The sequence below is a fragment of the Haemaphysalis longicornis genome, unplaced genomic scaffold, assembly GCF_048455015.1.
Source record: "Haemaphysalis longicornis isolate Haplotype H1 unplaced genomic scaffold, Haemaphysalis longicornis Haplotype H1 scaffold_5, whole genome shotgun sequence".
Classification (NCBI taxonomy): Eukaryota; Metazoa; Arthropoda; class Arachnida; order Ixodida; family Ixodidae; genus Haemaphysalis; species Haemaphysalis longicornis.
The window spans coordinates 183,791,730-183,819,407 of NW_027526385.1; the positions used below are offsets into that span (position 1 = coordinate 183,791,730).

Sequence of the window (27,678 nt, forward strand, 5' to 3'; positions counted from 1 at the left end):
GGGGTGGAATTGGGGGTGGGGGGGGGTGATTCAAGCAAAAGATGGCAGGGGGGAGGTAGGAAGGCAATGTTTCTTGTGAGATGTTCAAACGAAGGTTCAAAAAACTCCGGGCCGCGGCGGCCGCTTTCCTGATGGAGGCGAAAAGCAAAAACGCCCGTGTGTTCGAGATTTCGGCGCACGTTAAAGATCCCCAGCGGGTCAAAATTAATCCGGAGCCGTCCACTACGGCGCGCTTCATCACCTGGGTTGCGTCAACGCGTTAAACCCTACAACCAATCGATCAATCAACGCTGAACTGACTTGAACGTACAATGTGTGTATGCCAAGCGCTAACAGTACAGACCACTTTTATTAGCTTAGTTGTTAATGATGATTACCTGAATTCACGCTCACAAGTCCGGGGGTAGGCCGCGGGATTCGTCCGGCCCAAGAGCAGGCGGTTATGCGGGCACGCGCTCGTGAGCGGCGAGCGTACGCCCATGTTTGTCTGGTGGAAGTGGAGGACGAAGTTGCGTGCTTACCACCAAATTTGTGTGTTTTAGATTTTCTGTTAGCAAATGGGTGAATAATTTTTCTAATCAGCTACTATAAAGTGCAGTCCAGCATGATTGGGAGGCTATACGCGCGATCATGGACTGGCCATGCCTGCCAGGGTCTAACGGTTCATTTCGGAACCATGAATATCAAGATTTCGCACTCTTATCTCCCTTGTTGCCTGTTCCGTGCTGCAAAAATGGCCCCCACGACCAACTTGCCACCCTTTCTGTTTTCAGCTTTACATTCGTTGTGATCAAGCACAGACTTGGTTGCCTTTTGTCCACGCCGACGATAACGAAATTGGCATGGAATACATGTAAAGATTGTGTTTCGTCCGCTTCATTTGAACGCGTTGCGCTCCCGCGATAACCTTGAAATCGTGCTCGACTGTGTACTTGCGGCACATCCGTATAACGCGGCAGTGAGGCAAGCGAACGGGCGCCTTTGTCATTAAAGTGACACTTCAGTGATTTGTATACACATTGCGGTAATACTAGCGCAAATTGAAGTCTGGAGTCTCTAGGCCATGATTCCACCGCTCTCACTGCGTTTACGCGGCTTTATTCAGTAGAAAAATCAATTCGAACGGCTGTCTTCCCCTCTGCATCCTCCATGCCGCTTTTTTTTTACTTTCGTATGACGTTCATATTTCAATGTATCACGATGGTATACTGTCGTGATACATTGTCACGGCTGCTTTTGTACAAGTGACCGTGACAGCTCGAGCAGTATGTCCGTGGCATCATGCACGGCTTCGTGGCCATGCTACGCTCCACTGTACATCCCTTCTGATTCTCGTAATATAGTGAACCTTAATACAGGTAGTTTATAGATTACAAAAAATGCACTTGACACATTCCCCACTGCTGCGGTGATTAAAGCGCTTGGGCAATAATGGAGTCAACAATTAGCCTTTCTCTGTTCCAAGATTTATTACAAGGATGCACGGGAACTACGCTCCTTCATCTGAAGAGTAACGAGTGCCCTATAAAAAAGGTATAGGACAAGGGCACAAACTCTCCAAAGTTACCTCAGGAACTATACTTAGGAAATATGTACGGATAAATGGGAGATACTTGAGCCACCGGAGGTTTGCGTCGCCCCTACCGGCTGCTGACCCCCAGCACTGAACATTCAGTGTGGCACAGCGAAGGCCTCACAGGAGCTCGCCTGACAAAGCAGCCTGCATGGGTCCGAAGTTTACGAGGACTGGATCAAAGCGCCTTTATTCTTTCTTCACTCTATAGAGCTTCTCCAGTGACGCCGCCATATGCATGATGGGATATTATTGGAGTCTTACTTTTTCCGACCCGCCTTCTTTCCCAAGCGGCCTCGCGCCTCCACCGCCATCATCTCATCATAATCATCATAATAGTCATCGTCGTCGTTGTCGTCATCATCATTAGCCAACTCAGACCCAATGCAGGACGAAGGCCCTTCCCATTGACCTCCACTTACTACTGTCCTGCGCTGCCCGAGTCCATTCTTCGCCTCCGAACTTCCTCATTCCGTATCTCCATCGAGTTATTGGCCTTCCCCTTCTTAAAGACCTGTCTTCCGGTGTCCACTCTGTTACCCATACCCACTCGCGCCATAGCTGCTAATAAATGTCATTCTATTCTGTTCGTTACCTGGGACTGGCAAATGAAAGCTTCAGGGAATCTTGAATGCCGAAGATGTTGTAGGTGAGGATGGCTGGACACATATTTAAGTGCCAGTATCATTAGGTGTCAGTATTATTGTTAAGCTTAACTTTTTTTATTACGCAAAGACGCCCTTTGGCATAAACTAAATGCAGTCCAGCAGTCCCGTCTCCACAATGAAGTCCGGGAGGGGCCGGTGTTGGGGACCATGCGTCCAGCGGCGAAGGTCAAGTGGTCGTCCTGGGTGGTACCGAAGGGCCCTCATGTGACGGACTCGTGCTGCCTGGAGGCCCGAGCATGTCCCCAGGAGGTGGTCCAGGGTCGCTTCAATGGCAGGGGCTTTACAGAAGGGGCATGTTTCTGGGGAAACGTGCGTCCCCCATGAGGCCTTTATCGCCGGGGTCAAGGCTTCGCCCACGCGGATTCTCCGAAGCGCAACCTCCTTGCGGCGGGTTAAACCGCCAGGAAGGTCCGACCCACGCGGAGGAAGAAGGGCACGCGTGGAGCGCCGGAGAGACTCCTTGTGGATGATGAGGGTGTCACTCTGCCACAACTGCAGCAGGGGTAGCGGCCTAGTTATTATATGGGGATGGCAGGCCGCGTCAGAGTCAGTGTGGGCAGGTGTCGAACGTGTATTCCACAGGCACGGAAATGAGTTCACAATCCGATGCACATCGCAGGTCAAGTCGAGCGACTTGGTGACGCGCCGGAGTTCCCGGACTGCCTGTTTGGAGTCTGTGTACAGCTGAGGCACGACGGCGGGTTTGTGCGTAATCGAGGCTCTAATGAGGATAACCCATCCCGGATGGCCGGAAGTTCTGCCATGATTGAAGAAGAGGTGCCTCGGTGAGGAATGAGCAGGTCTGCTGCACTTCTGCGTGAGGGGGCACACAAGGCTGCTGTGTAGGAGATTGGTTGGTTGGTACCAAAAAAAAAAGGCTCATACTCACTCAGGGGGATTGGCCAGGAAATGGGCGCTAACTGAGAGAAGAGGAAAAACTGGGCCATTCTTGCGTCGACGTACACTTGCATTGCATCGACTATCTCCTTCACGGCGAGTGGTGAACAGCAATGTTCCGTGCGGGGAATTTCCCTTTTTCAGAGAATTTTCGGCTGTAATTTTGGCCAAAAGGGAAAAAAGGAATATTTAACAGATGCAGTAAATTTTAGCAGTCGTGAAATAATACAGGGCTGCGCATACTTTATTACTGTTTTGTTTTAATTAAACAGCACCTTAGACACTTCGTCGTATTTATGTACAAATCTCCGCAGTCATGTTTTCGCAAACGTCTAAGACCGTTTCTAATCCACTTCATGAAACCGGAGGGTGCATATAAAAAAGAATGTTCCGCGGAATGAATGAATGAAACAAATCTTTATTAAAACAACAGGTGCAGTTGTTAGGGCACCCGCCCGGTGGAGGGGATCCCTAGTCCGGGATCCCCTGGCTGCGGCTGGCTGCGCGGGCCCTTTGCACCAGGTCAAGCTGGAACATAGGGTCCTTGCTGGTCAACCGTTCCGCGGAGAAGAGCTAGTAAAGCGTGACGCGGCGGCGGCTGAAGGGCTGAAGCCTCTTCGCTTGTATTCCTGCGCAATATAAAAGAAAGTATTTCGGGTGCGCCTTAGTCCGCGTGCTGTCAACAAGAGATGGCGCCAGCAGTCCCGGCGCTGAGGTAAAATTACCTCGATTACCTAACAACGACACGTTTTAACTTACTGTTTCGTACAAAACGTGAAATGCATAGTGAAATGCTGCTGAGCTACAGATGTAGTGGAATTTAGTTCCCGCTTAAACTGATTCTCTGAACGGCGTCTGTTTCCGGAAGGCTACAAAAAGTAGACGTAGGTGGCGCTGCGTAAGGCCGAAAACTCAGACGAGAGTGCGGCACACGGGGACGCTGACTCATAGGGAACCGCGTAATCCATGCAGAGAGAGCATGATATCCTTCCTTCTAATCTACTCTTCCCGCAGTTAGTTTGAAGCGACGGCTAGGGGGGCCAAACTTGAGCCCACCAGATACGAAGGGGATAGCCCCATCATCATCAACCGAACAGAAATCCATGTAAAGATCTTTCAGCTGCAAAATGAGAACGCAGGGAACTTTTGCAGGGAATTCTCGACAAACCTGCGGAGAAAAGTGCTAAAACTAAGGAATTTTCGAACCTAGAATGGGGAATTTTTCTTCCCACTACGGAACATCATTGGTAGTAGATGCAATGTCATCCTCACCATTGTAGACTACCACCAGCTCAACTGGCCAAGCTTGCACTAAGTCGCTCAATGCTTGAACCATAGCGAAGCTGGAGGCTTTCTTTCTGCGTGAGCACTGAAGGGCACATCACCACGCATCTGTAAAAGTTGGAATATGTTTATTTACATGTTCTGTAGTTGCTCTGCACTGCGCTAGTAGTAGTCATCGGCCTATGCATCGACATCGTCGTATTCCTCGAGCAAAGCATTACATTCGCGGTAGCGCTTGACAGCAGCGCTGGAGTACTTGCTTTTTCTTTTTTTGCTGAAGCCACTGCGCGCGCCGGGAACGCTCGGCGGTCGCCGCGAGAGGCGCGCTCACGAGCACACTGCATTTTCTTGGTATTTTTTGCTGCAACACCCAAACATGGCTTGTACAACAGATCCGCTGTTAAAAAGTCCGCTATCATCTTTAAATATCATTTTCGGAAAGAAAGCGGATACGTGTGATATTTTAGCATTCCTTCCTGGTCTGGGGTTTCGGAGGGTTGGGGCAAGGTATTCATGAGGGGTTTGCCTTCTTACCGCGCATCTTCAGACGGCTCCTCCAGATAGTTTCTAAAGCGCGTCAGCCACCTCTTCCAGCCCATCACATGACACACATTACACAGACGCCACGTTTACCGACAACCTGGCCACAACTGTCGCGGTAGGTCCACGTGAAGACATCATCCGTCAACACTATAATGTACCTTCTTCTACAGCTGCTGAAATTCGAGCCATTGCCGATTCGATCATGCTGCAAACCCATTCAACTGACCAAATTACCATCCGCACGGATAGTCAATCTGCCCTCAGAGAATTCGCAACTCCTTACATGCGCGCATTCATCACGAGCTGACATGCTACATGGCAGCCCAGTCACCTGCACGTATTTCTAGAATGGGTCCCCGGACACCAGGGAATCGTAGGGAATGAAAGGGCTCACACCCTTGCTCGTGCAAATCGAATTAAACCCGAGCGACCGTCAACCCTGTCCCCAGGACTCCAGCCCTAAGGAAGAACGCGCCGCCCATCGCAAGGCCCGGAGGCAACAGCTGAAGGACCTTCGCAGTTCCCGCCGCAATCTTCCTCCTCCCACCTCTGACCTCACACGCAGCGAAGGCACTTACATCCGCCAGGCTCAGACTCTCTCCCTCCCTTGTGACCTCGTTCTTCACTATATAATGACCCGAGATGGCACACCCCGCTGTCAGGTGTGTGGTGCCTATCCCGACGTTGAACACAGCTACTGAACTTGTCCTCGCGCCAGGCGATCACCTCACTTTCTTCATCCACACCTTTTACCATCCCACATTCCATACTCATGGGAAAGCTGGGCCGCTACTCCGTCTGATCTTCGCCCCCATCCTTTGGCCTCGCCTCGCCCGGCACATTGCCCACGTGCGGGGCCCTGATACCTTCGGAATTCCCGCCTGAACGTATTCCAGGCCCACCAGAACCACATTTTCGGCAGCCCGGACATGGGCCGCTTTAAACAAAGTTTGATCTCTCTCTCGAGCCTTTGGCCAATCCTCCTCCACGTGAATGTTCCACACGCATGAAGGAGAGAAAAGAGGCGGACCGCGGATCGCGCGCTATGCGCGTGCGCGGGTGCCGGCTCCACAACGGCGCCGAACGAGGCCTGTGGGTGACACGTCCTCGGCAGCGGAGCCCCAAAGGCCTCCCCTCCGGTCGCTCATGCGGGGCAGCCGAAACGTGGTGTTCTCCCCACCGGAGACTCCGGCGTGCAAGTCATGCCGCTGGCCGTCGGCCTGGCTTCGAAGCAGAGCCCCTGACACATAGCGCGCCTCGGCCAAGAACACCCGGTCATGGCCTGTCTGGCCGCCGCCAACATCGACTTGGAGCACGCGAGCAACTCCTCGGCTGGAGTCCCTCTTGTCGGCGGACAAGCCGCAGTACGTGCAGTTCGCCGAACGGGGTGGGAAGAGGACGGGCCGCCGGAACCACAACAGCCCCGAGCTCGACACACTCCCATCGAGTCAGTGCCAAAGAGGTACAACGACGGATTTGAAAACGATCAAGGCACAGAAAACTTTTTTCAGTCGCTCTGTTTTTTTTTTTATCCCTAGAAATTTTCAGGACTTGTTCGTGTGCTTGTGCGCGAACTTTAATGGACAGTTCACGTGGCTCCGTCCGCAAAGAGCTGACCTTCCTTTTTCTGCCGCTTCGAATTGCTTGCCCCCCGCCGGACTATTCAGAGTCAATAATAAAAACAGGCCTCCCCTTATTGCGTTGTTGTTTCTTTAAGTATGATTCATGCGAAGATGGTCTCCAATTTACCCAGCACCAAAAAATCCCGCTAGTGCGATGCCTTATTACAGAACCTGGCGATTGTTTTGGGGGGCACAGGGACCACGATTTATTCATTGCGAGATTCTTTCTGCTTTCGATGATGCCATATTTGATATTTAAAATCCATATTTGTTACGCGCCTTCTATTTACACTCTCAGACAGAGTTCACCGAGGAAAACACAGCAATGCATCTTTATTAATGCGTAACATTCTTTTCCGAGTACTCCGACATTCAGGATCGCGTAACCAGTAAGTAGCCTGGAAATTTTATCGGGGGAAGGGGGGGGGGGGGGTCACTCGTCCAAGAGGTGGGCGGGGGTAGGTAGGAAGGCAAGGTTTCTTGTGCGTTCTTCGAATGAAGGTTGAAATAACTGACTTGAACGTGTGATGTGTGCACGCTAAACGCTAACAGTATGGACCACCTTTATCAGCGATGACGATGATGATCACCTGAACTCGTTTTCACAGCTCTGAGTGGGCCACGGGTGATTTGTTCAACCCAAGATGCGGGCACGCGCTCGTGAGCGTAAGTCAGCCTGCTCGTGAGCGGCGTGCGGACGCCTATGTTGGTGTGGCGGAAGTGCAAGCCAACATTGAGTGTTTGTCATCAAAAGTAGCGCGTTTTATATTTTCTATTAGCAAATGGGCGAATAATTTTTTCTAATCGGCTATTATAAAGTACAGACGAGCACGATTGGAGGTTACGCGCGAACATCGACTGGCCAAGCATGCCAGGGTCTAACGGTTCGTTTCGGAACCGTGAAAACGAAGACTTCGCACTCTTCTCTCCCCTGTTGGCTGTTCTGTGCTACAACAATGACCCCCACGACCAACTTGCCATCCTTTCGGCTTTAAGCTTTACATTCGTTGTGATCAAGTGCATTGGGTTGGAAAATCTTTTATTGGGCCGGCGGTTAGAGCCTTACACTAAGACTTCAGGCTTGGCCGGAGTCGCCGTCACCGCCAGGCCCGAGCCTCGTTTCCCTGATCAGGGCTACGATGACCCGCTGGACGGTCTGGATTCGGAGGTGTTGGCCTTCGGACCGCTTTGCCTTTTTAAAGGCGGACGGCAGTCTTCCTGCCGTGGACTCTTCCGCGAAGTCCCAGGCGATCTGCTCGAGGGTCGCGGTGGCATTAGGACACACCGTGCATGTGTCGTCCGGATGCACCTCCGCGTAAATCTTGTGCATTAGGACGGGCTCATGACCATTCTCGTCTGGAGCTGCCTGTACACGACTGCCTGCTCTCTGCTGAGCCCTTTGCAGGGCGGCTGGAGCGTACTATGGCGAGTCGATAGGCCTGGGTGATTTCTTTGTAGCTGGCCATTCTGTCTCTCGGGCTGTGCCCCGGGCGTTCCCCGCTCGGCCCGGCGCGGCAGACAGATTTAGTTGGGCGCGCGCTCCGGACGAGCGTACGCCCCGGCGGGGCGGCTCGCGACTGCGCATGCGCAGTACGCTACGTAAACGCCCCGGCGATGCGGTGCTACGCACGCAACGGCTGGGAGCGTATGCTCCGGGGCGCTTGCGGGGCGCTGCGGACCTGCTGGGAGGCCCCTTGCTTTCAAAATGGCTGCTGCCTCGGCGATGTCGGCGGCCGGCCGTGGCAGGAGGTTCCCCGACTGAAAACGCGGACCGTCGCGTGTTTTTCTCGTTAGGCGACAACGTTTCAGTTCCAACAGGCATGCAGACCAGAAATGAGCGACCAAGGACAACCTGGATGGCTCCCGAAGCGGGTGTCGGTGTTTGTGTGCGTGTCGCGGCGGGGGAATGCGCGCAGTGTTGGTGCAGATCGGCGGCCTCCATTAAGAATTTTCGCCTGCGCCGTCGTCGCGCCCTCGGGTGCGAGCTGAGAACGTTGCGCTACCGTGTGAAACGTGAAGGATTTGTAGTTGGACTCCACGAATAAGAGGAAGTGAGTAATAGGAACGCATCGTGTATCTTATTGAGTTGCTACACCCGGGTGAAGTGTAGCACTAAACCGCCGTGCCAGCCTACCCGCTGTTTCATTTTGCGTGTCGCATTAGCGTCGCATGCCATGCTCAGTTGTATTTGTCGCATGGTCCTGCCATATTTCAGAGCTGAATAAAGTGAGTATCCCGAGCACTGCGTGTTGCTTCAAAACTTCGGCGTCGCGCGGTTGAGCAGAACAATCGCGACGGGTGTATCATATTTTTCCCTAATACTGAATCAAGGTAAGAGGGTATTTTTTATCGTACTTGCAAGATGTTTACAATCGAAACCAGCGTTAACGCATTGAAACAACAAAAAAAAAAGAACGAAACGCCGTCCAGCTACAGTTTCCCTTGGTTAGCCACGTAAAAAAGTTAAATTTGGGTACTTCGCGTTGGGTTCAACAGGTGGCGCCGCAAGGTTAAATTTGCGTACTTCGCGTTGAGTTCAACAGGTGGCGCCACAAGCGTTAGCGCACGCTACGAAAAACGCTGTACTAAAACTATCCATGGGCGCGTCGCGACGAGCGTACGATCCGCTTTACGCCCAGCAATACGCTAACGCCCGGAACGCCCAACTAAATCTGTCTAATGAGCGACAGCGACATGCCCGGGCTCGCACGCCCGGGCATGTGCGGTTTCGTTGTGGTTTGCACTGACGTCCGACACCTCTCCTGAGTGTGAGATGGGGGTCACCACCCTAACCCCATCCCATCCCCCAACCCTGAGCAGTGGGAGTCCGAGCTGACCAGCTCAGCACCAGAGCGACAGCAAGCCCTGGTGCAACGAGCTCTGGACGCAGCTCGGACTCGCGGCCTCCTGGACTTGGGAGGCTGAGCACATCGTGGTATGCACAATAAACGTTTATTCCTCCTCCTCCTGAGTGTGCCGGGAACCACCTAATTTTCTTCTTTTCCAAGATTCTCGGCGCTCCTCTCAGGGTTTTCTCCGCAGCGGGGAAGACCCTTCCTCGTGCGAAGTTCCTACCGCTTTCCTTGAGTCGCTTAGCACACTGCTGCACCTGAGCTCTTTTACGGCCAGTGCTATGGCCACTTCCTCAGCTTCTTCGGATTAATCTCTTTCCGTACTGGCTGCCACCTTAACGTTTCCTTCCGCATCGACCACGGTTACGGCGAAACCGCTTCCGTTCTCGTACTGGAGTGCGTCTACGTAGTGGGCTCCTGCGTCTCCGGCGTGCATATAGTTCCGCCACAGCCATGGCCCTCCCTTTTCGTCTGCCCTCGTCGTACTCGGGGTGCATGTTCCGCGGTGTCGCGTCCACCCGGATCATGCCCCTGACATCGTCCGGCTTCGACGTCTTGACTCCCTGCTGTTCGCGGTATCGAAGCCCCAGCCTTTCCAAGATTCTCCTTCCCGCCTTGGTTGTTGCCAGTATCTCCAACTGCGCCGTTCTCTGAGCTTCGATGACTTATTCTAGGGTGTTGTGGATGCCTAGGCTGAGCAGTCTCCCGGTGCTTGTAGACTCGGGTGCCCCGATGGCCGCCTTGTTCGCCTTTCGGATGGACGCCTCCAGCTTTTTCTCGCCACTTTTTCACCGGTGGAATGCGGCCACGTAAGTGATGTGGCTCATTGAGAAGCGGTGCACGAGTCCCGTGAGGTTCCCCTCTCATCAGTCTGATGGCATTGGCCGCCTTGCCGTCGACCCGCACCAACGAACTTCCGTTGTTTCCGAGTGCGTTGAGGAGCATGCCCAGGACGCGGATGTCCGATACCCTGGGGATCGCCGAGCCGTCTTTAATGTAGACCGTGATTTCTTGTTTCCTTCTTTTCTCGGCGCGCGGGCCTTCCTTGGGTCTGTACAGCAGCAGCTCGGACTTGGTCGGTGAGCCTTTCAGGTCGGTGCCCTGGAGGATCTCCTGGACCGCCCTCATCACTCGCTGCAGGGCCTCTTGTACTCGGGCATCTCTGCCGCCCTCGACCCACAGCGTGAAGTCGTCGGCATAGACTTGGTTGTATTTAATCTACGCCGGCGATAACAAAATTGGCGTGGAATACCACCTCCCAAAGCTGATATTTCGTCTGCTTCCATTTTGAACGAGTTGCGCTGTCGCGATAGCCTTCAAATCGCATTCCACTGAATTAGCGGGACACTGGCATAATACGGCAGTGAAGCAATCGAGCGTGCGTCTTCGTCCGTAAGTAATCGCCATTTTGTTATTTTACTGTGCCCCTAACGTCTCAAGTACCTCTACTCTCAGAGTTGCACCTTATTCCACTGCTTTTAAGTGGTGACCCCGTCGCACGTTTCTTGAATTTCATTGTTTCCAGCTATTTAGTCGAACAGGCATGATTTCAGTAAAACTGCGGTTAGGCAAACAGAATGCTGATTCAAACGAAGGGGGGGGGGGTGATTAAGGAATCAATGAAGTAGTTCCAGAAATGACAAATCTCCGCAATAAAGAGAACTTTACAGTTTTGATATGTTGACTGAACAAAATTCAGTGACATGCTCTGTAATCCCATAGTAAAGACACCGTTTGTAATCCTATAGTAAAGACTCTGTTTGTCCCATAGTAAAGACAACAAATGACAAAATATAAAGCATAAATACAGACCACATGTTTGTCCATATGAGGCTTTTCCTGCTGTTTCGCCGTTTCGCGGCCATGCTGTTCCGCCAGCAAAACAGCACGATCACCTCGATCGGCTCGCGGCCTGTTCCCGGCGCAGCTAGGTGCATTCTGCGTAAAATGCAGCAGGAGCTATTCCGAGTCAGGCGACGTCCTGGCGTCACCAGGCTGTATCTGCTTGCATGTACAGCATTTGAAGTGGCCACAGAAATCAGACGTTGGTTTAGGTCTTGGTTTCAGCTTTGCGTAAACGAGCATGGTCTTAAAGCTGCAGGTTCTCCGCCTGCGCGCGAATTCAGACGGTTCTGCAGGCGACTTGAACCGCAGGTATACCCGGCATGAAACACTTCGGAATGGGGGGGGGGCAGCATGAGTTCGGCGTGCCCCCCCTCCCTTTGACTGGCTGCGCCCCTGAGTACTATTGACTTGAAGCCAAGCCGGGATACCTGCGTTCGCATCAACAAGCAAAAAAAAATTAATATTGTTACGTGGCGGTAGGACGGATGACATGAACCATGGTGGATGCTGAAGCGATCTATTTACAGAAAGAGATGCAGGCTATTTAAAATTCGGCCATCACAGCACGAGCGATAACCCTACGCCAACCGTCTTCGTCTTCGTCGGTGTAAGATGCCCATCACACTAGGCTGCACATTCCACTTCCTCGTCTTCTCGTTACATATCCCCCCGCCACCCAAAACGACCGTCCCGGTCGAGGTCACAGTCAATGAACCCGTGCGGTGAAGATGAAATGAATATAAACAGTGAAGTCCTTGCCGCCACTGCACAGGCTGATCGGTCCATGAAGATGGGCCCCAGAACAGCGATGAAGCCGACGCCACGAAGGAACCTCAAGCTCTTGGAATCGCGTCGGAAAACTGGGCAGGGGAATGTCGTCGGCTTCTGGTCTGGTCGCGGCTAGTCAGGTCGGCTGGTCTCGTCGGATCACGGGCAGGGGACACCGGGCTGGGGAATGCGCAGGCCAATGGCTCACCGGGGCTGGGCGGACCGACGCGATCATTGATCCTTGAGGTGGTCGCTTCAGAAACCGAGACGGGCGTAGCTGGAGGTCTACGAAGGGGATCAGACCCGCAACCTCCACCAAAACATGTTACGTGGCGGTAGGACGGATGACATGAACCATGGTCGATGCTGAAGCGATCTATTTACAGAAAGAGATGCAGGCTATTTACAATTCGGCCATCACAGCACGAGCGATAACCCCACGCCAACCGTCTTCGTCTTCGTCGGTGTAAGATGCCCATCACACTAGGCTGCACAGCCCACTTCCTCGTCACCTCGTTACGGCTCTCGGCCTTTCTCCTACGGCTACACTCCCGATGCGCAGCGCCGTACTTCCCCAACCTCGGATACCCAACACTTGAAGGTAGACCCTGTGCACACCCGGTTCAACCGCTCACCCTCGCCCCAACGCCGCCAGTCCCGATCGCCGCAACCTCGCCGCTCGTCTCCGATTCCCGACCGTGCCGCCCGGTACTCTCCGGAAAACTAGGCAGTGCAGCTCCCAGAGGTGATGCTGCATTCCCGACCCGGCCCGAAAATCCTCTACCTCCTCGTTCTGGAAAGCACAACTTATTAGCCCTTCATGTCGATGATGTCCCGGTAACTGCTTTAGTCGATACAGGTGCGCAGTTGTCCGTCATGAGCTCGTCCCTTCGCCGCTGCCTACGGAAAGTCCTCACGCCTGCCCCGTCCCGTGTTTTGAGAGTTGCCGATGGTGGGATGACCACCGTAGCCGGAATGTGTACTGCGCGTGTTAGACTGGCCGGCCACCAAATCCCTGTTATGTTTGCTGTCCTGGACACGTGCCCTCATGATGTTATTATCGGCCTGGACTGTCTCGCGGACCACGCAGCCTTAATCGATTGTGCCTCAGGTGTTCTTCGGCTCGAGCTACCGAGCCCCCTTGCTACTGATGTCGAACCTCAGCCCCGGCTTTCTTCCTCTGAGCACATTCGCCTGGCCCCAAAGGCAGTGACCTACCTTCCGCTGACCTCGTCTCCGCCCGTGCCGGATGGTGATTACATCGTTTCTCCGGTTACAGCCGTGTTGCTCGACCGACACGTGGCTCTCCCATTTTCGGTCGTAACAGTTGCCCAGAATCGGATCACACTGCCGTTACTAAATTTCGGACTTTCGACACAAGTGTTTCCTCAAGGAATGGCGCTTGCCCAGCTTTCACCATTGCATAACTGCGAGATTTCTGCCATGGCCCTTGAATCAGCCCAAGTTGACATAGAAGACCACCACAACCTCGCAAAATCAAAGGAGTTTGTACGAATGATTTCCTCGGACCTTCCAGCGCACCATGCTCACGAGCTTCGCTGCCTTCTTGCCAGCCATAGTGACATTTTTGACTTCGACGGCCGGCCCCTAGGTCAGACGTCCGTTGTGACGCATCACATAAACACCGGGGATGCAAGTCCGATACGTCGACGCCCATATCGCGTGTCTCAGACCGAGCGAGGTGTCATTCAGCGGGAAGTTGACGAAATGCTCAGAAGGGATGTTATTGAACCCTCCTCTAGCCCATGGGCATCACCGGTTGTTTTGGTGAAAAAGGACGGCTCATGGCGCTTCTGTGTTGATTACAGGCACTTGAACAAAATTACCAAGAAAGATGTATACCCGCTCCCTCGAATTGATGACGCCCTCGACTGCCTACATGGTGCCTCCTACTTTTCATCCATCGATTTGCGGTCCGGATACTGGCAAATAGCTGTTGACGAAAAAGACAGAGAAAAAACCGCTTTCGCAACACCTGACGGTTTGTACCAATTCAAAGTCATGCCATTCGGACTGTGTAACGCGCCGGCCACATTCGAAAGGATGATGGACTCTCTTCTTCGCGGGTTCAAGTGGACAACTTGCCTTTGTTACCTTGACGACGTCGTTGTGTATTCGCCCACATTTGAGACTCACCTGCAACGTCTCTCGGACATTCTGGGTGTTTTTCGTAGAGCCGGTCTGCAACTGAACTCAAAAAGTGCCATTTCGGTTGCCGCCAAATCAAGATTCTCGGCCACCTAGTCGACTCCACCGGTGTTCAACCCGATCCTGAGAAGATACGCGCCGTTAAAGACTTCTTCATTCCGAGTTCAGTGCACGACGTGCGCAGCTTTATAGGGCTGTGCTCGTACTTCCGCCGTTTTGTCAAGGATTTCGCTGCCATCGCTCGCCCCCTCACTGATCTTCTTAAGAAGGATGCAGCGTTCTCTTGGGGCCAAGCGCACGAGTCGGCTTTTTCCGCGCTCATCGGCCACCTATCGAACCCGCCCGTCCTGGCTCACTTTGACAGCTCTGCTCCGACGGAAATCCGCACGGACGCCAGCGGCCATGGAATAGGGGCAGTGCTAGCCCAAACACAGGCGGGCCTCGACCAGGTGATAGCTTACGCAAGCCGCCTCTTGTCTCCATCCGAGCGCAACTACTCAATCACCGAGCGTGAATGCCTTGCTCTGGTGTGGGCCGTCGGCAAATTTAGACCATATCTGTACGGCAGGCCCTTTACCGTTGTAACCGACCACCACGCCTTATGCTGGCTTTCTTCTCTGAAAGACCCCACAGGTCGGCTTGCTCGCTGGGCTCTATACCTCCAAGACTTTGATTATTCAGTTGTGTACAAGTCCGCTAAACTGCACAGAGATGCCGACTGTTTATCTCGTTATCCCGTCGGCGAGCCTCCCACTGATGAGCTCGACACGGATATTTGCGTCTATTCTTTGTCGGACTTCAAAGACATCGGGGACCACCAGCGCCGTGATCCGACGTTTCGGCCTATTATCGACCGTCTCCAATCACAGCCAATGCACCCTTCTCTGAACGCGTTCGTGCTGCGGAATGGTATCCTATACCGCCGCCACTACCGGGCTGATGGACCTGACCTGCTTCTGGCGGTACCCGAGCAACTTCGCTCGGATGTCCTCCGCCAGCTCCATGACGTCCCGATGGCTGGCCACCTTGGCGCTGCTCGCACTTATGACCGCGTCCGCCGACGATTTTACTGGCCAGGGCTCTACCGGACTGTGCGTCGTTATGTCGCGGCGTGCGATCCTTGCCAACGTCGAAAGACGCCTCCATTACGTCCCGCCGGCCAGTTGCAACCTTTGGACATTCCCGCCGAACCATTTTATCGTGTTGGTTTAGACCTTTTAGGCCCCTTTCCGTTGTCCACCTCCGGGAATCGTTGGATTGCGGTAGCCACAGACTATACTACCCGCTACGCTATCACCCGTGCGCTCCTAACGAGTTGTGCTACAGATGTCGCCGATTTCCTCCTGGAGGACGTCATCCTGCGTCATGGTGCTCCGCGACAGTTGCTCACGGACCGTGGCCGGTACTTTTTGTCACAGGTTGTCGAGGACCTTCTCCGCTCTTGTGAAACAAAGCACAAACTGACGACTGCATACCATCCTCAAACAAATGGCCTTACTGAGCGGCTCAACAAAACGCTCACTGACATGCTTGCAATGTACGTTTCCACAGACCATCGAGATTGGGACGTTACACTACCTTATGTCACATTTGCTTATAATTCCTCCCGGCACGACGCGGCTGGATATTCTCCTTTCTTCCTTCTTTTTGGTCGTGAGCCTACTTTACCGTTCGACACCACCCTACCGACTTCAAGTGAGCCGACCACTGCATATGCTCGTGACATCATCGCCCACGCTGAACTGGCGCGCCAGGTTGCCCGAGAACGACTATTAGCCTCACAAGCATCCCAGAAGTCTCGATACGATGAGTGTCACCGCCCTGCACACTTTGCTTCTGGCTCCTTGGTTCTTCTGTGGACCCCTTCTCGCCGAGTTGGACTGTCTGAGAAGCTCATGTCCCCCTTCACTGGCCCCTACCGTGTCGTGCGTTCCGTCACCCTCGTCACCTACGAAATCGTGCCTGTTTTGCCTCTGACCTCGTCTGGGCACTCAGTACCTCAGCTCGTTCACGTGAGCCGCCTCAAGCCGTCACCGACGGAGTCTACCTGCTACTGCTCCTCCTTCATAACAGGCACCGGGACGGTGCTTCTGCGGCGGGGGAGTTGTGTCACAGACTTCGGACAGATTCCCGAGAAACGTACACGGGGCAATCTCTCCCTATCGGGGTATGTGCTCCAGTGGAAAGACGCTGGGCGATGTCCAACGGAATGAAGAGGAAGTAGACGAAGCCCGAGCTCCCGCTGGGGTTTGCGCCATCAACCCGTCTTTTCACCCGGTGGCTACGGTGTCCTTTGTAAATACACCCCCTTCCTGACTACCCATCTCCGCGTTGTCACGTGACAATATAAACGCAGTTTGCTGCTTGCCTGCTACCCGCTACTGTCCTGTCATACGCTTACACTCAACTGAGCCAGCTAAGTGAACCCAAATCAGTGGACTCATGAGTTTGCCTATCTCAACTCTTCACCCGAGAACTACCGTGTAGTCATTTCGCTCGCTTTTCGAGTCGCGAACCGCACGCACTTGCTATTGATTTCAACACTGTCTGTACTCCAAGGGGCAACAGCGTATTCGCTAGTAGGACGGCGGAAAACTACGCTAAATGCGAGGGACGTGGCTGTCCCTCCACTTCCGTGCTTGTTTCGTCAGGAAAGCGCTTCTCGCTGCCTGTTGTTAATGTGTAACACCTCGCTTTTGGCAAAACTCGCAGGACGATTAATGCATGCGCAAGGGCTAGGGAGAATGCTGCTGTGCTATGAATTTGGAGATGTCTATGCAACGATTGGGAAAACTAACGTGGTTTTGCTAGCGCAGAGCTGTGTTCGATCAATGTTACCAATCGTGTGTAGTTCCTCCAAACATCTTTGTTTCGTCATTGACGCCCTCATCTTCCACCCTAAAAGGTTTTGTTTGGCTGAAGTGTAATGTACGTGCTGTTTTTTTTTGAGATCTATCATTTTCTTGGACCAGACACTTGCCCTGCGTCTTAACACGAGGCCCAAGCACTGCTGTGCGTCGTATGTAAACTGGAATAAACGAATTCAATTAATCAAATCAAATCAAATCAAGGTTTATTTCAACATAGGTACAGCGTCGACGGTCATTCTGGCCAGAAGCTTTAGAGACAGCTTGGCGGGGCCAGAGCGCCGGTGCAGCTGCAACAGCTATGGTCATCAATAATACATTGCACAGCTTAGTTTGTTGGAAACAAATTATACAGAAACAATGTTACAATACACTGTACAATATTTCACCATTATTAATCAATCACGTCGAAATGCAACTAATTACAAGACGGCAGACACATACCACACAAAACGCCATTCCTTAAAAGAACATAAAAAACGTTGATACAAGCACCGCTAACTTGTCATTGAAAATTAGAGAATGCAATTCTTTGCGACTGATACGGGCACATTCAGCAATATGTGGACGTAATCGGCTAAGCATCGCAGGTATGTCGTGACTAAGCGATTGTAAAAAGTACTCAGTGGGACGCCGAGGGACAATATATTAGCCTCGATCACGAGTTCCACCTGCTCCGGTTCGTAATGATAGACCACACGTTTCCACCAAAAATGTGCAAATAGAAATAGCATGTATGATGGGAATATAGACGTTTAATGCGTGCATAGGCCGCATATGTGCACCAGAATCGCTACGACGCTGAACGTAAATTTTGCTCAGAAGTAGAAACACTCGGCCACACAATCGGGGTGTGCGACTTTAGCACTGAGCACCCTCCTCTCTTCCCTTCAACTAGCCAACACGAGCAATGGGAGATGCTGCTGTCCAGCCCCTCACAGGCGGGGCGGACTGCACATGGCCTGGGGTGCAGGAACCACTCCCCTGGGCCTCCATCTGGGCCGTTCAGAATACTAAAAAAAAAGCATTTCCTCCTCCTTCTCCTTACTTTGTAGCTGTAAAATCTGTGACGTACAGCCGCGGAATTCTTTAATGATATCGCGGGGGCGTCGACCGGCGGGTGCGTCAGCGTCTTATCACGGTGGAAAGCGGCAAAATCAAACAGTAGTTCACATGCTCAGAACGATCTTGCCAGTGCATCCGCCGTCTGCTAGGCTGTTCCCGCAAGATAACCCTTTCCGCTGGTTATCAGCCGCCTTGCCGTGAACAAGGCGCGCGTGAAATTGCCGCAGTTGGCCAGCATAGAAGATAGTCGACTGATTGTAAGGCGAAGGGGTTGTGTCATGCTTGAGGGAACAGCCTAGCAGACGTCGGGATCGTTCTGCGCGTGCGAACTACTGTTTCGCATTTCGTCGCTTTCCACCGTGATGAGGCGCTGACGCACCCGCCGGTCGACGCCCCGCGATTTGACGCCCGTGTTCCTTCGGGGGACAGCACTAGTGTGTTCCGCAAGCCTTTGCGCTAGCATTTCGACAACCTAGGTACCTGGGTGCTTCGAATGAGAGAGAGAAAGAGAGAGAAGTAACTTTATTTTCACCCCTCAATTAAGTGACTGTGGTATAGGCTTTCGCCTGGACCCCCGATCATCCTCCCTAACCGCGTCGGCCGGATTTTGGGACGCAGCGGCGAAATGGGAACGCTCGGGGACTTGAAATTGAGCATCTCCTTCCTGGTTGAGTTGCAGCGACTTCCGGGAGTCCCTACGTTTATCTGGCTCGTTAAAGCTAGGACAGGTGCACTCCGTGTGGAGTAAGTTTGTTACACCGTAACAGGGCTTACCCCGACTGCACCTCGGGATGTCATTTGCTCACCAGTTGCGGGTTCAAATACCCCCGTTCGCAGCTTCCCCACGTAACTCTCACCTTTAGTTATAAGGTTCTGGTCCGCTCTCGCGTAAGTCTTACGCCCCAAGTTTAATGGCTGGAAATTATCTGAAAAAGTGCCCAGTTGGTCACCGATCTGCAGTGGGCTTCTCGCTTCGGGGAGTCGTCGAGACAGCGCTGGTGGCATCCCGGAAAGTGAGACCTCGGGCCAGCGCGTGCGCCTTGTCGTTCCCTCGCAGGCCTCGATGAACCGTCGTCCAGGTTAGCGAAACCTGCTCCGCCAAAGGCTGCCCCACGCTGAGATCCCGCCCACATCAAAATTTATTATTGTACATTTCGAATAGCTGACAATAACTCTTGCATCCTTGTTACAATCAGAGCCAGCGCAATGGCGACTTCTTCCGCCTTCGTTGCTTCCTAATGCATGACGCTGCAGCACAAGGCAGGGCCTCCATCTCCGCGCGTAATTACGGCTGCGTATCCTTTGCCGTGTGTGGTGCTTCGAGTGCTTATTTTTCCGCTCGGCTACTGCTAGACGTTACTGCAGAGGATATAGAAGCAGGATCCCCTCACTATAAAAATGAATCATTCCAGGAGAATCCGGCAGCACTTCCTAGATGCATGATCCGCCAGGAATCATCTGGTCGTGTAACAGACGAGTGCATGGCGTGTACACAGACGTCTATAGTACACACGCATGCTGGTGCTTCGCAGTCTGCGGGAGACGAGCACCGAGAGCCCGAGCTGTTCCCGGGCGAGAGCTCTGGCGGCGCCAAAGACGACGGCCTGCCGGCGGACGCCAACATGAGCACCCTGGTGGAGCTCGCCGAGTCCCTGGGCGACCGGTGGCAGCGGGTGCGGCGCACCAACGACCGCTTCTACGTCTTCTCGGCCTACCTGGACGCGAGGCGTGTGCGCATGATCCGCGTCATCGCCGCCGCCCGCACCAGGCTCACCGACCGCGTCGTCTGCCGAATCTTCACCAGGGGCATCAGCGACGACCTCTTCCAGGTAGGTACCTGTCGCTGGGCACGGTGATTGGATACGTGCACTTGGTATTCTTACTTAGACCTCGGGCACCAGCAGCCCTAGTTCCGGAAGCGCGGAAGAGATGAGGATTAGCGAGCTCATCTGTCGCCTTACGCCACAGGCTTTAAGTATTTCCGTAGCAGTGTAGTAAGAATATGGATTTGCGCTTGCTCGTTCATAGCATTCAAATTGTAGCGCAGAAGAACAGGGACAAAGAAGGGGTAGACACAGGCAGAGGAGGCTAAGCAGGGTCATTTCACTTCATCAAGATTGGTTCTAGGAGAATCCGTCAGCACTTCCTGGACATGATACATTAGGAGCGCCGTGCGTGTCTATTTGGTTTCTGTCCCTGGTATTCTGCGCTACAGCGTAATACGCCCACATGACGTGAGATGCCTAGAAGCACCCCGGAGAGGACTACAGCACTGGTGATTGCCACTCGGGAGCCTACCTGCTTTGTCAACGCTTTCTCCTGTAGGAAACAGTCGCGCCACTTCAATTACGAGGAGCGACGTGGAATTTATTCTCAAGGCAGTTTTCAAGAACTTGCAGCCAAAAAACATGAGGCCACACACAAGATCTCCTGATAACAAAAACTGAAAAAAAAAGTAGTGGGTATTTCACAACTTAACGCTGCTCTGCTGTGTAACAGGTTCCCCAATGAATGTAGTCAGCTATTGGATGTAGAACCATGGTTCGACCACATGCACGTACTTCGGTACCGCCAGCTGTGTTTGTCGTTCGCCATTCTCTGGGTTTTCAGTCTGCGTTCGCTGCTCAGTCGCCCTCTCTTGCAGTCTGCCACGGTGCTGGCGTCGAACAAGCTTATCCGCGAGAACTGGAACCTTCGGTACAGCGCCTTCTTCCTCCTCTGCCCGCTTCCGGTGGGCATGACGGGCGAGACGCCGCTGTGGGTGTCGGTGCAGCGCCTCAACGACCGCAGCATGCCGCGCAACCTGCTGCGGGTGCACCGGCGGGACGACGACGAGGCCGACGAGCGGCTGCCCGAGGACCGGGAACTGGCCGTCTGCGTCAAGCCCATACACTACGAGTACAACAAGGTACACCGCGATTCCGCTGCCTCTTCACTCGTTCCGGTGGTGGGCATGCCACTTGGCACAGGCGGATGGTCTCGTAGAGGGGACTCTCAGGCTGGCCGGTATCGGTCTTTGAGAGGGGTGGGGGCGCACCCAAATGGCTCCGATAAAACGTTTGATAGGAAAGAAACACTGACAACAGCCAACCTATGTACTACTGTTCTGCCCCTTTTACCTCAAATCGAAGAGCAGTTTTAAAGACGTAAGGATTTTAGGTCGCAGCAACGGAGTGAACATTTAGCTAATCGCGCTTAAGACGTCCATCATAAGCCCGAGTGCAGGAGGGAGGGAGTTGTGTGTCGGATTAGGCGCTGTTGGTACACTTTTCAGTGAGGTGTTATATGGAGTGAGCTTTCCTCCCCAGGTTAGGAGAAAACCTTAGCTGTGTGTCTAAAGCAGTATAAGGAATCGCCATTCTTTGCAGCAAACGCAAGGTGAAGGGATTTCATGGGAGGAGTAACTGGCAAACAGCTTAATTGCAATGACATCGTAGGAGGAAAACCATGTTCTGCGCGGGCATCATCTGTCACGATACGGAATGTCGCACTAAAATCCCGAAAGCCTTGTTGTATTCAGTGAAGTCTTGAAAAGGCAGCTAACGAAAACACATTTTTCTCGTAGCTAGAAAGTGTGCAATGAATGGTTGATCGTGAAACCGAGGTATTCAATTTTGCTAATGCTAGCCTTACCCCTGAGACCTTCCGTAAATGTACACCCCGTCTCTACCGCCTCGATGTCCCTTCGGCGCCTCCCCCACTCCCGCCAATCTCCAGCACCTAATTTGGCACTGCCCGAAGTTCGCGCGCTACAGAACCTCCAAGCCTCCTCCAAATACAACCTCTCTTTACATCGACCCTCGTACACTGGAACCCTCCATGCTGGCTTTAATTGCACACTTTTCCCTAAAAAGCGGACTAGCGCGAGCAGTCTAGAGTCGTGAGCCTGCTCTCCTCACCCCACGCGGCCTATTCAACATTCTTGAGGAGCCCACCTGCTTTGGGTCGAACTGTACGCATTTAAGATGTCCCAAGTTACAAACCCCCCACCTTCTACTTCCCCTTCCCGCACTTGACGTAGAGTCTTCCTGCCACAATAAAGGCTACCTCCTCGTCCTCCTTTTCCATCAGAGATTGAAAACACGTTAATCTTATTGGGACATGTTACGTAAAAAAAAGCGCGAGACCAGGTATAGCATGACAATACCAGGGCTCTTAGCATAGTTGGCGCTGTTCTTGTGTTCTGAGGACCAGCGCCATCTGGGATAATTCAGTTCCATTGAGACCAGTCAATGAGGTTTTGACGGGCTTTAAGACCAGTAATCCTCTACTAGCTTAGAGCTTTATCTGGCCCACCCTGATTTTTTGAAATAAACTCTCGGCATAAAATACACCTCTGCACCCAAGCCCCGTCACAATAGTCTGAGAGCTGGAATGCTAAGTCAACAATCGTCAAATGGGATGTCCCGCAGATATGACGGCGGGCTCGTACTCACGGACTGTGCGTGAACAAATATCACCACTGGCCTCGCGCTAGTGCACGGACAGTGTTTATTTTAATGCAATTGTGTTGTTGTCATTAAGGTTCACGTGTTGATGCTTGCCGGCAGACATTCTTCTCTAAAACAAATGGGGGTGAACGTCACAAAAGAATTGTTGGTCACACATACGAAGAGGTTAGCAGAGCAAGATGCCTTCGCTCAGGTCTGTTAAAGGGACACTGAAGTGATATGTAAACATTGCGGGATTACTAGCGCAAATTGTAGTCCGGAGTCCCCAGGCCATGTTTCGACCACTCTAGGCGCGTTAACGCGATTTTATTTAGTAGAAAAACTAATTCGAAAACACTGTCCTCCTCTCTTTACGCTCGCCCATTTTCTGTGGCGTTTTTGTGTGACGTCAGGAGGGGATGAGCTGGCAATTGGCTGCGCCACGGCTGCGCTACTGCACGGCTCCCCGGCCGACAGAGTCCGGCCCAGCGTTTCGTCCGCCGGCCGCCGGCGGGTCGTCGCAATCAAGGAGGTTAAAAAAAAATTGCTTGGTCGCAATTAGTTCGCTTAGTTGAAACGAAGCCAGGACACGTTTGTGAATGGAAGAATGTGCCTTTCTTTACTTGGTTTGTTTGTACACTGTATCTAGCTCCAAGTCAAGGTCGCTTCACACAAGCGCTTCACATGCGACGCTTCGCTGACTGGTACGCCAGTAGGAAAATATAAGGCCTCTTGAAGGCGGGAGAAGAGTCAGCGAAGTCAATATAGGTACTAAGCAAATAAAATCAACTGATATTTTTACCGTACAGCGTAAAACTAGGGCGCGGGAAGCACTTTTTTGCGCTGGGCGAACAAGCACAGCGGTCAGCAGCACGACTACGCATCTGCGAACGCTTTTCCGTCTACGAAATGCAATTGCTAGACGTGAGCTACTGTGGAAACTCGGGCGACGCTTACTGCACGATCGCAGTACAACAAATAGTCACCTAAGCGGCTTGAAATGCCAAAACTAAATAAAAGTGTAAACCGGTTGTACAATATATACCCTATATTAGCAAGACATTCGCGTCCCGCTACCAAAAAAAAAAAAAAAACCGTGGCCTAGCGGTCTGGGGCGCTCGGAATTCACCGCAAATGTTTTGCGAGTCACGAGTTCGAATCCCCGCGGGTACGTGCTTTTTTTTTTGTAAGTTAACTTTTTCGTTTTCCGCCGATGTTTTCTATATTGAGTTCACCTTTTTTGGGGCCGCAACGTTCATGGCTACACGAACTAGTTCACAAAACGCGCGCAGGCTGGCACTGGCGCGCTAGCGAGTTCTCGTTGGCGTGCTGTTGCCATAAGCACCGACTGCTTGCAGGCAGTGGGCACAGGCCAGAATGAACAGACCCTTGGCCTGGTGCGAACACGCTTTTTACGATACAGGCATGGAGGCAAGCTCCAAATATGGGGGAAAAGCGCATGACATTTGGGCGTCTGCGGGTACGCGGAGGGCGTTCATGCACTGCGTAGGTCTCGGCTAGTGAATGCTACGACCACAAGCCGTCCTGGGAGGCTTATCTTCTGCATTTTACAGCCGACAACATGGCACAAGTGCGGTACGATGATTACTGAGATATTGAGAATGCCCATCCAACAAAGCCATTGGTTATGTTTTACAGAACCGAAACCGAAACTTGTGTGATTGCTAACCTTGGGCATCGTCCAATCACGGCGCCCCTCCTCTCAACGTCACAGCCTTAGTTGGTGCGGCCGCCGCAAACCGCGCATGGTAGTTTTTCTTCTTTCGCGCTTTGTAAAATAATTACCGATTTGTCAACCGGATAAACGATGAAAAGTGTGCTAATTTGAGCCAGTCTACGCAGTGCAAGCAAAAACGGGAGCTTGACAAATTCACTTCAGTGTCCCTTTAACGCGGCAGCCTTTACGCAGGCAAGGAGGCGAGAACTTGGGACCCGTGAGTACAGTTCTAGACAACTTCGGGCCCGTTGAAGTATAGATTTGTGCTACGCACACGGGGGAGATGTGCAATCGAAATTCAAACACGTTCAAACGGCGTAATTTATAAATGTCCCTCTGTCTGCACAGCACACGCTCCGGTGTGTCATATAAAGCTGCGAAAGAGCTGTGCCTAGGCTAATCGGGAGGTCGCACATACTATATACGGCGTCTCTCCCTCTCGGCAGGTCCTCCAGTTCGCCGAGTTCATGGAGCTGAACATTGCCCTGGGCGCGTCGCACTTCGTCTTCTACAACCACACCGTGGGGCCCGACGTGGGCTGCCTGCTGGAGCGGTACGCGGCCGAGAACGCGGCCACGCTGCTGCCCTGGGAGCTGCCCATCGCGTCGCAGCGAGAGATCCGCACCGAAGCGCTGTTCGCGGCGCTCAACGACTGCCTGTACCGCACCATGTACCGCTTCCGCTGGGTGGCCATGATCGACCTGGACGAGTTCATCGTGCCCGCGGGCAACATCACCATACCCGCCATGCTCAAGCGGCTGCACGAACGGGACAAGGTGAGGCGCTGTAAGGAAGGGGTGATCCTCGTCTTGAAGGCCTTCAGTCGGTGTTGTATGGATGGTGCCCGAAAACGCATTCTCAACACGATGCACTGTTGAGCCTACAGTGCGTGATGTTCTATCCCTTCTCGTGATTCACTAAAGGACCACACCAGTTCTCTTTACCCTGAACATGTTTGTACTCTATGGTCAGTAGGAGCCGGTGTTGATCATCCTTAGCGCTAGAACCTACAGAAGAATAAACAATGGCACGCGAAAGCAGGAGGAAGGAATACAGTACAACAAACGGGTGCCCGTTTTTCGTACTGTGTTCCTTCATCCCATCTGCGTGCGCTGTTGTTCCTTCAGTATGTTTCATCAACTCGCCCACGTCAAGCTCCTGTTGCTTTAGAGACTACAATTTGCAAGTCAGCCCAGTTTGGTTGAGGTGCAAATTACTAGGTACATTATGACGATGGAAACACGTGCACGCAGTAAAAGCACCTAGACAGCACCTTGTGGCGTATGTTCCGTGACTTTTCTTGCCCGATCTTCTGCAACGATGCTTTACTTTAATCATATTTTTAGCCGTGGCAGAGTTCATTCATAGCATTTACCATCAGGTGCTGCTGTGTGCCTAAGTTGGCATAGCTTAATTGCTTTGTCCAAGACCATCTGGCACAAACGCAGCTGCAAGGCCAGTAATTCCCCAGTTTAATATTTTCCTTCAAACCATGAACCAAGCCAGGAAAAGCTGCGTGCAGGATGGACGTAATACGCAGGATGGACGCCGGCTTTTTTGCATACGTAGTCGTTTTTACGGCTGAGTCATTCGCGTAGAGTAGCTGCAAAATGTCCCGTTCCTAAATTGCCCGTGTCGCTATATGTAGATTAAATTACAATACTGTTTTTTAATCATTTAAAATTCAGATGTTGGTTTACATGGATAGAAATACCGACACTGCAGTTCACGAGGGTAACGTTTGTTTCTAGCGTACAGTGACAAGAGTCAACAAAAACGTGTTTTCCTCGTAGTGTAGCTGTAGCTGTCACGTTCAGTGAAATGGAGGGTAAACCCATTTTATGCGTGCACGGAGAGCCCTCTTCAGGTTACGGAACATGAAAATGCATGCATTGTGTTCTAAGGACGTGTTTGTGTTTTGTAATCAATAAACGATGACTGGTGATTCCGCTAGTCTCGTCGCCAATAACTTGGCAGTGCGCAAGCTAATTCTGTTCCGCATTGAGTGCTCTCCAAGTGCTCCCACATCATTCAACTCGCGTTCACCTTTTCTCGCCGCAGAGTGGCCGCGCCGGGGCGTACTCGTTCCGGAACGCCTTCTTCTACCTCCAGTGGCCCGACGACCCCGTGGCCGCGCACGACCGCCTGCCGCTGGTCACTCTGCGGAAGACGCTGCGCAAGCTCCACCTGCACGCGCACCGGCAGCGCTCCAAGTGCATCCTGGAGCCCGAGAGCGTGGTCGAGGTGGGCAACCACTTCGTCTGGGAGTTCCTGGCCGGCAAGACGACGGTGAACGTGGCCTCGAGCGTGGCCTTCCTGCACCACTACCGCGTGTGCGAGTTCGGCGGCAACGACTGCGTCAACGCCACCTCGGTGCGCGACACCAAGGTCTACTTCTGGAAGCCGCGCCTGCTCGAGGCCGTCGCCCGCAGGATGAAGATGCTCCGGCGCAGAGACCTCGCCTGCCCCTCGCAGCCGCCCAGGATCAGGCCGGGGAGCAACCGGACGTCGACCACGCTCGCGGCTGTGCCCATGCCCCGCCGTCCGGCCTCCTCCTCTTCGTCGTCGTGACCCCCCGTGGCCGCCCCTCCGTGGTGAGGAACTCTCTATTGGCACGCTGCAAAGACTGCGGGGCAGCTGTTCTCCTTTGGCCTGTGTGGCTGTGAGGAGGCGTCTCCCAGGGCGTCCAAAGTGTCAGGCTTGCCTCCGTCGCGCTGCCGGGCAGAGCAGGCGGGACAACGGGCGAAGATTAGCGTTCGCCCGTTTTAGTTTTCCAAGCTACCATCGTATGCGCGAGTACGTGCGCTTGACTGACATGACTTGCCCAGGAGACTTCAAAGAACGCGTGGCCCTCGCGTACATTTTGAGTTATAAAAAAGCGGACGCAGAAAAAGAGAAAAGGCCACCGAACCTGCAATGGTGGCCGCTACTCAACAAGGCCGCCCTGTTGCTCGTCGAAGAGAGAGAGAGAGAGAGAGAAAGAGAAACGACGTGCAAGTGGAAACATCTCCAAACCTACCTTGGCGCTCCTATGAATACTTCGCTGATGTGCGGTATATTCGCTAGTCTTCACAGCGCCGAGCTCGTCCTTTTCGGGCAGAATGGGCACACATTTCTTTCGCAAGTTTTGTAACATGTGCTCTGCACAATTCTCCCGCATCCTGGTCGGTCATGGCTAGCTGGGGAGCTTCTTTGTGTGGCCCTCCCCTGCCGGATAAGAAACATGCGAGCACAGAAAGTCAGACCGATTGTGATGTCCCCTCCCTGTTGCACACAGCCCTGTCATACCCGTGGTCGGAAATGTGTGCTACTACAACCGAACCAACAAGCTGTCCCAACCCTAGCAGCACCAACATT

The 27,678-nt window shown here is 52.9% G+C and overlaps 1 protein-coding gene across 1 annotated transcript in view; it reads left to right on the forward strand.

Moving 5' to 3' along the window:
• LOC144138877 (uncharacterized) overlaps window positions 1-27,043 on the forward strand; it is a 62,990-nt gene extending 35,947 nt beyond the window's left edge. The window contains exons 3-6 of the mRNA XM_077671375.1: window positions 19,686-19,982; window positions 20,798-21,061; window positions 24,768-25,097; window positions 26,383-27,043. Coding sequence (XP_077527501.1) covers window positions 19,686-19,982; window positions 20,798-21,061; window positions 24,768-25,097; window positions 26,383-26,892 — 1,401 coding nt within the window. The 3' untranslated portion in view covers window positions 26,893-27,043. The remainder of the gene's footprint in view (window positions 1-19,685; window positions 19,983-20,797; window positions 21,062-24,767; window positions 25,098-26,382) is intronic.
• The last annotated feature ends 635 nt before the right edge of the window (window positions 27,044-27,678 follow it).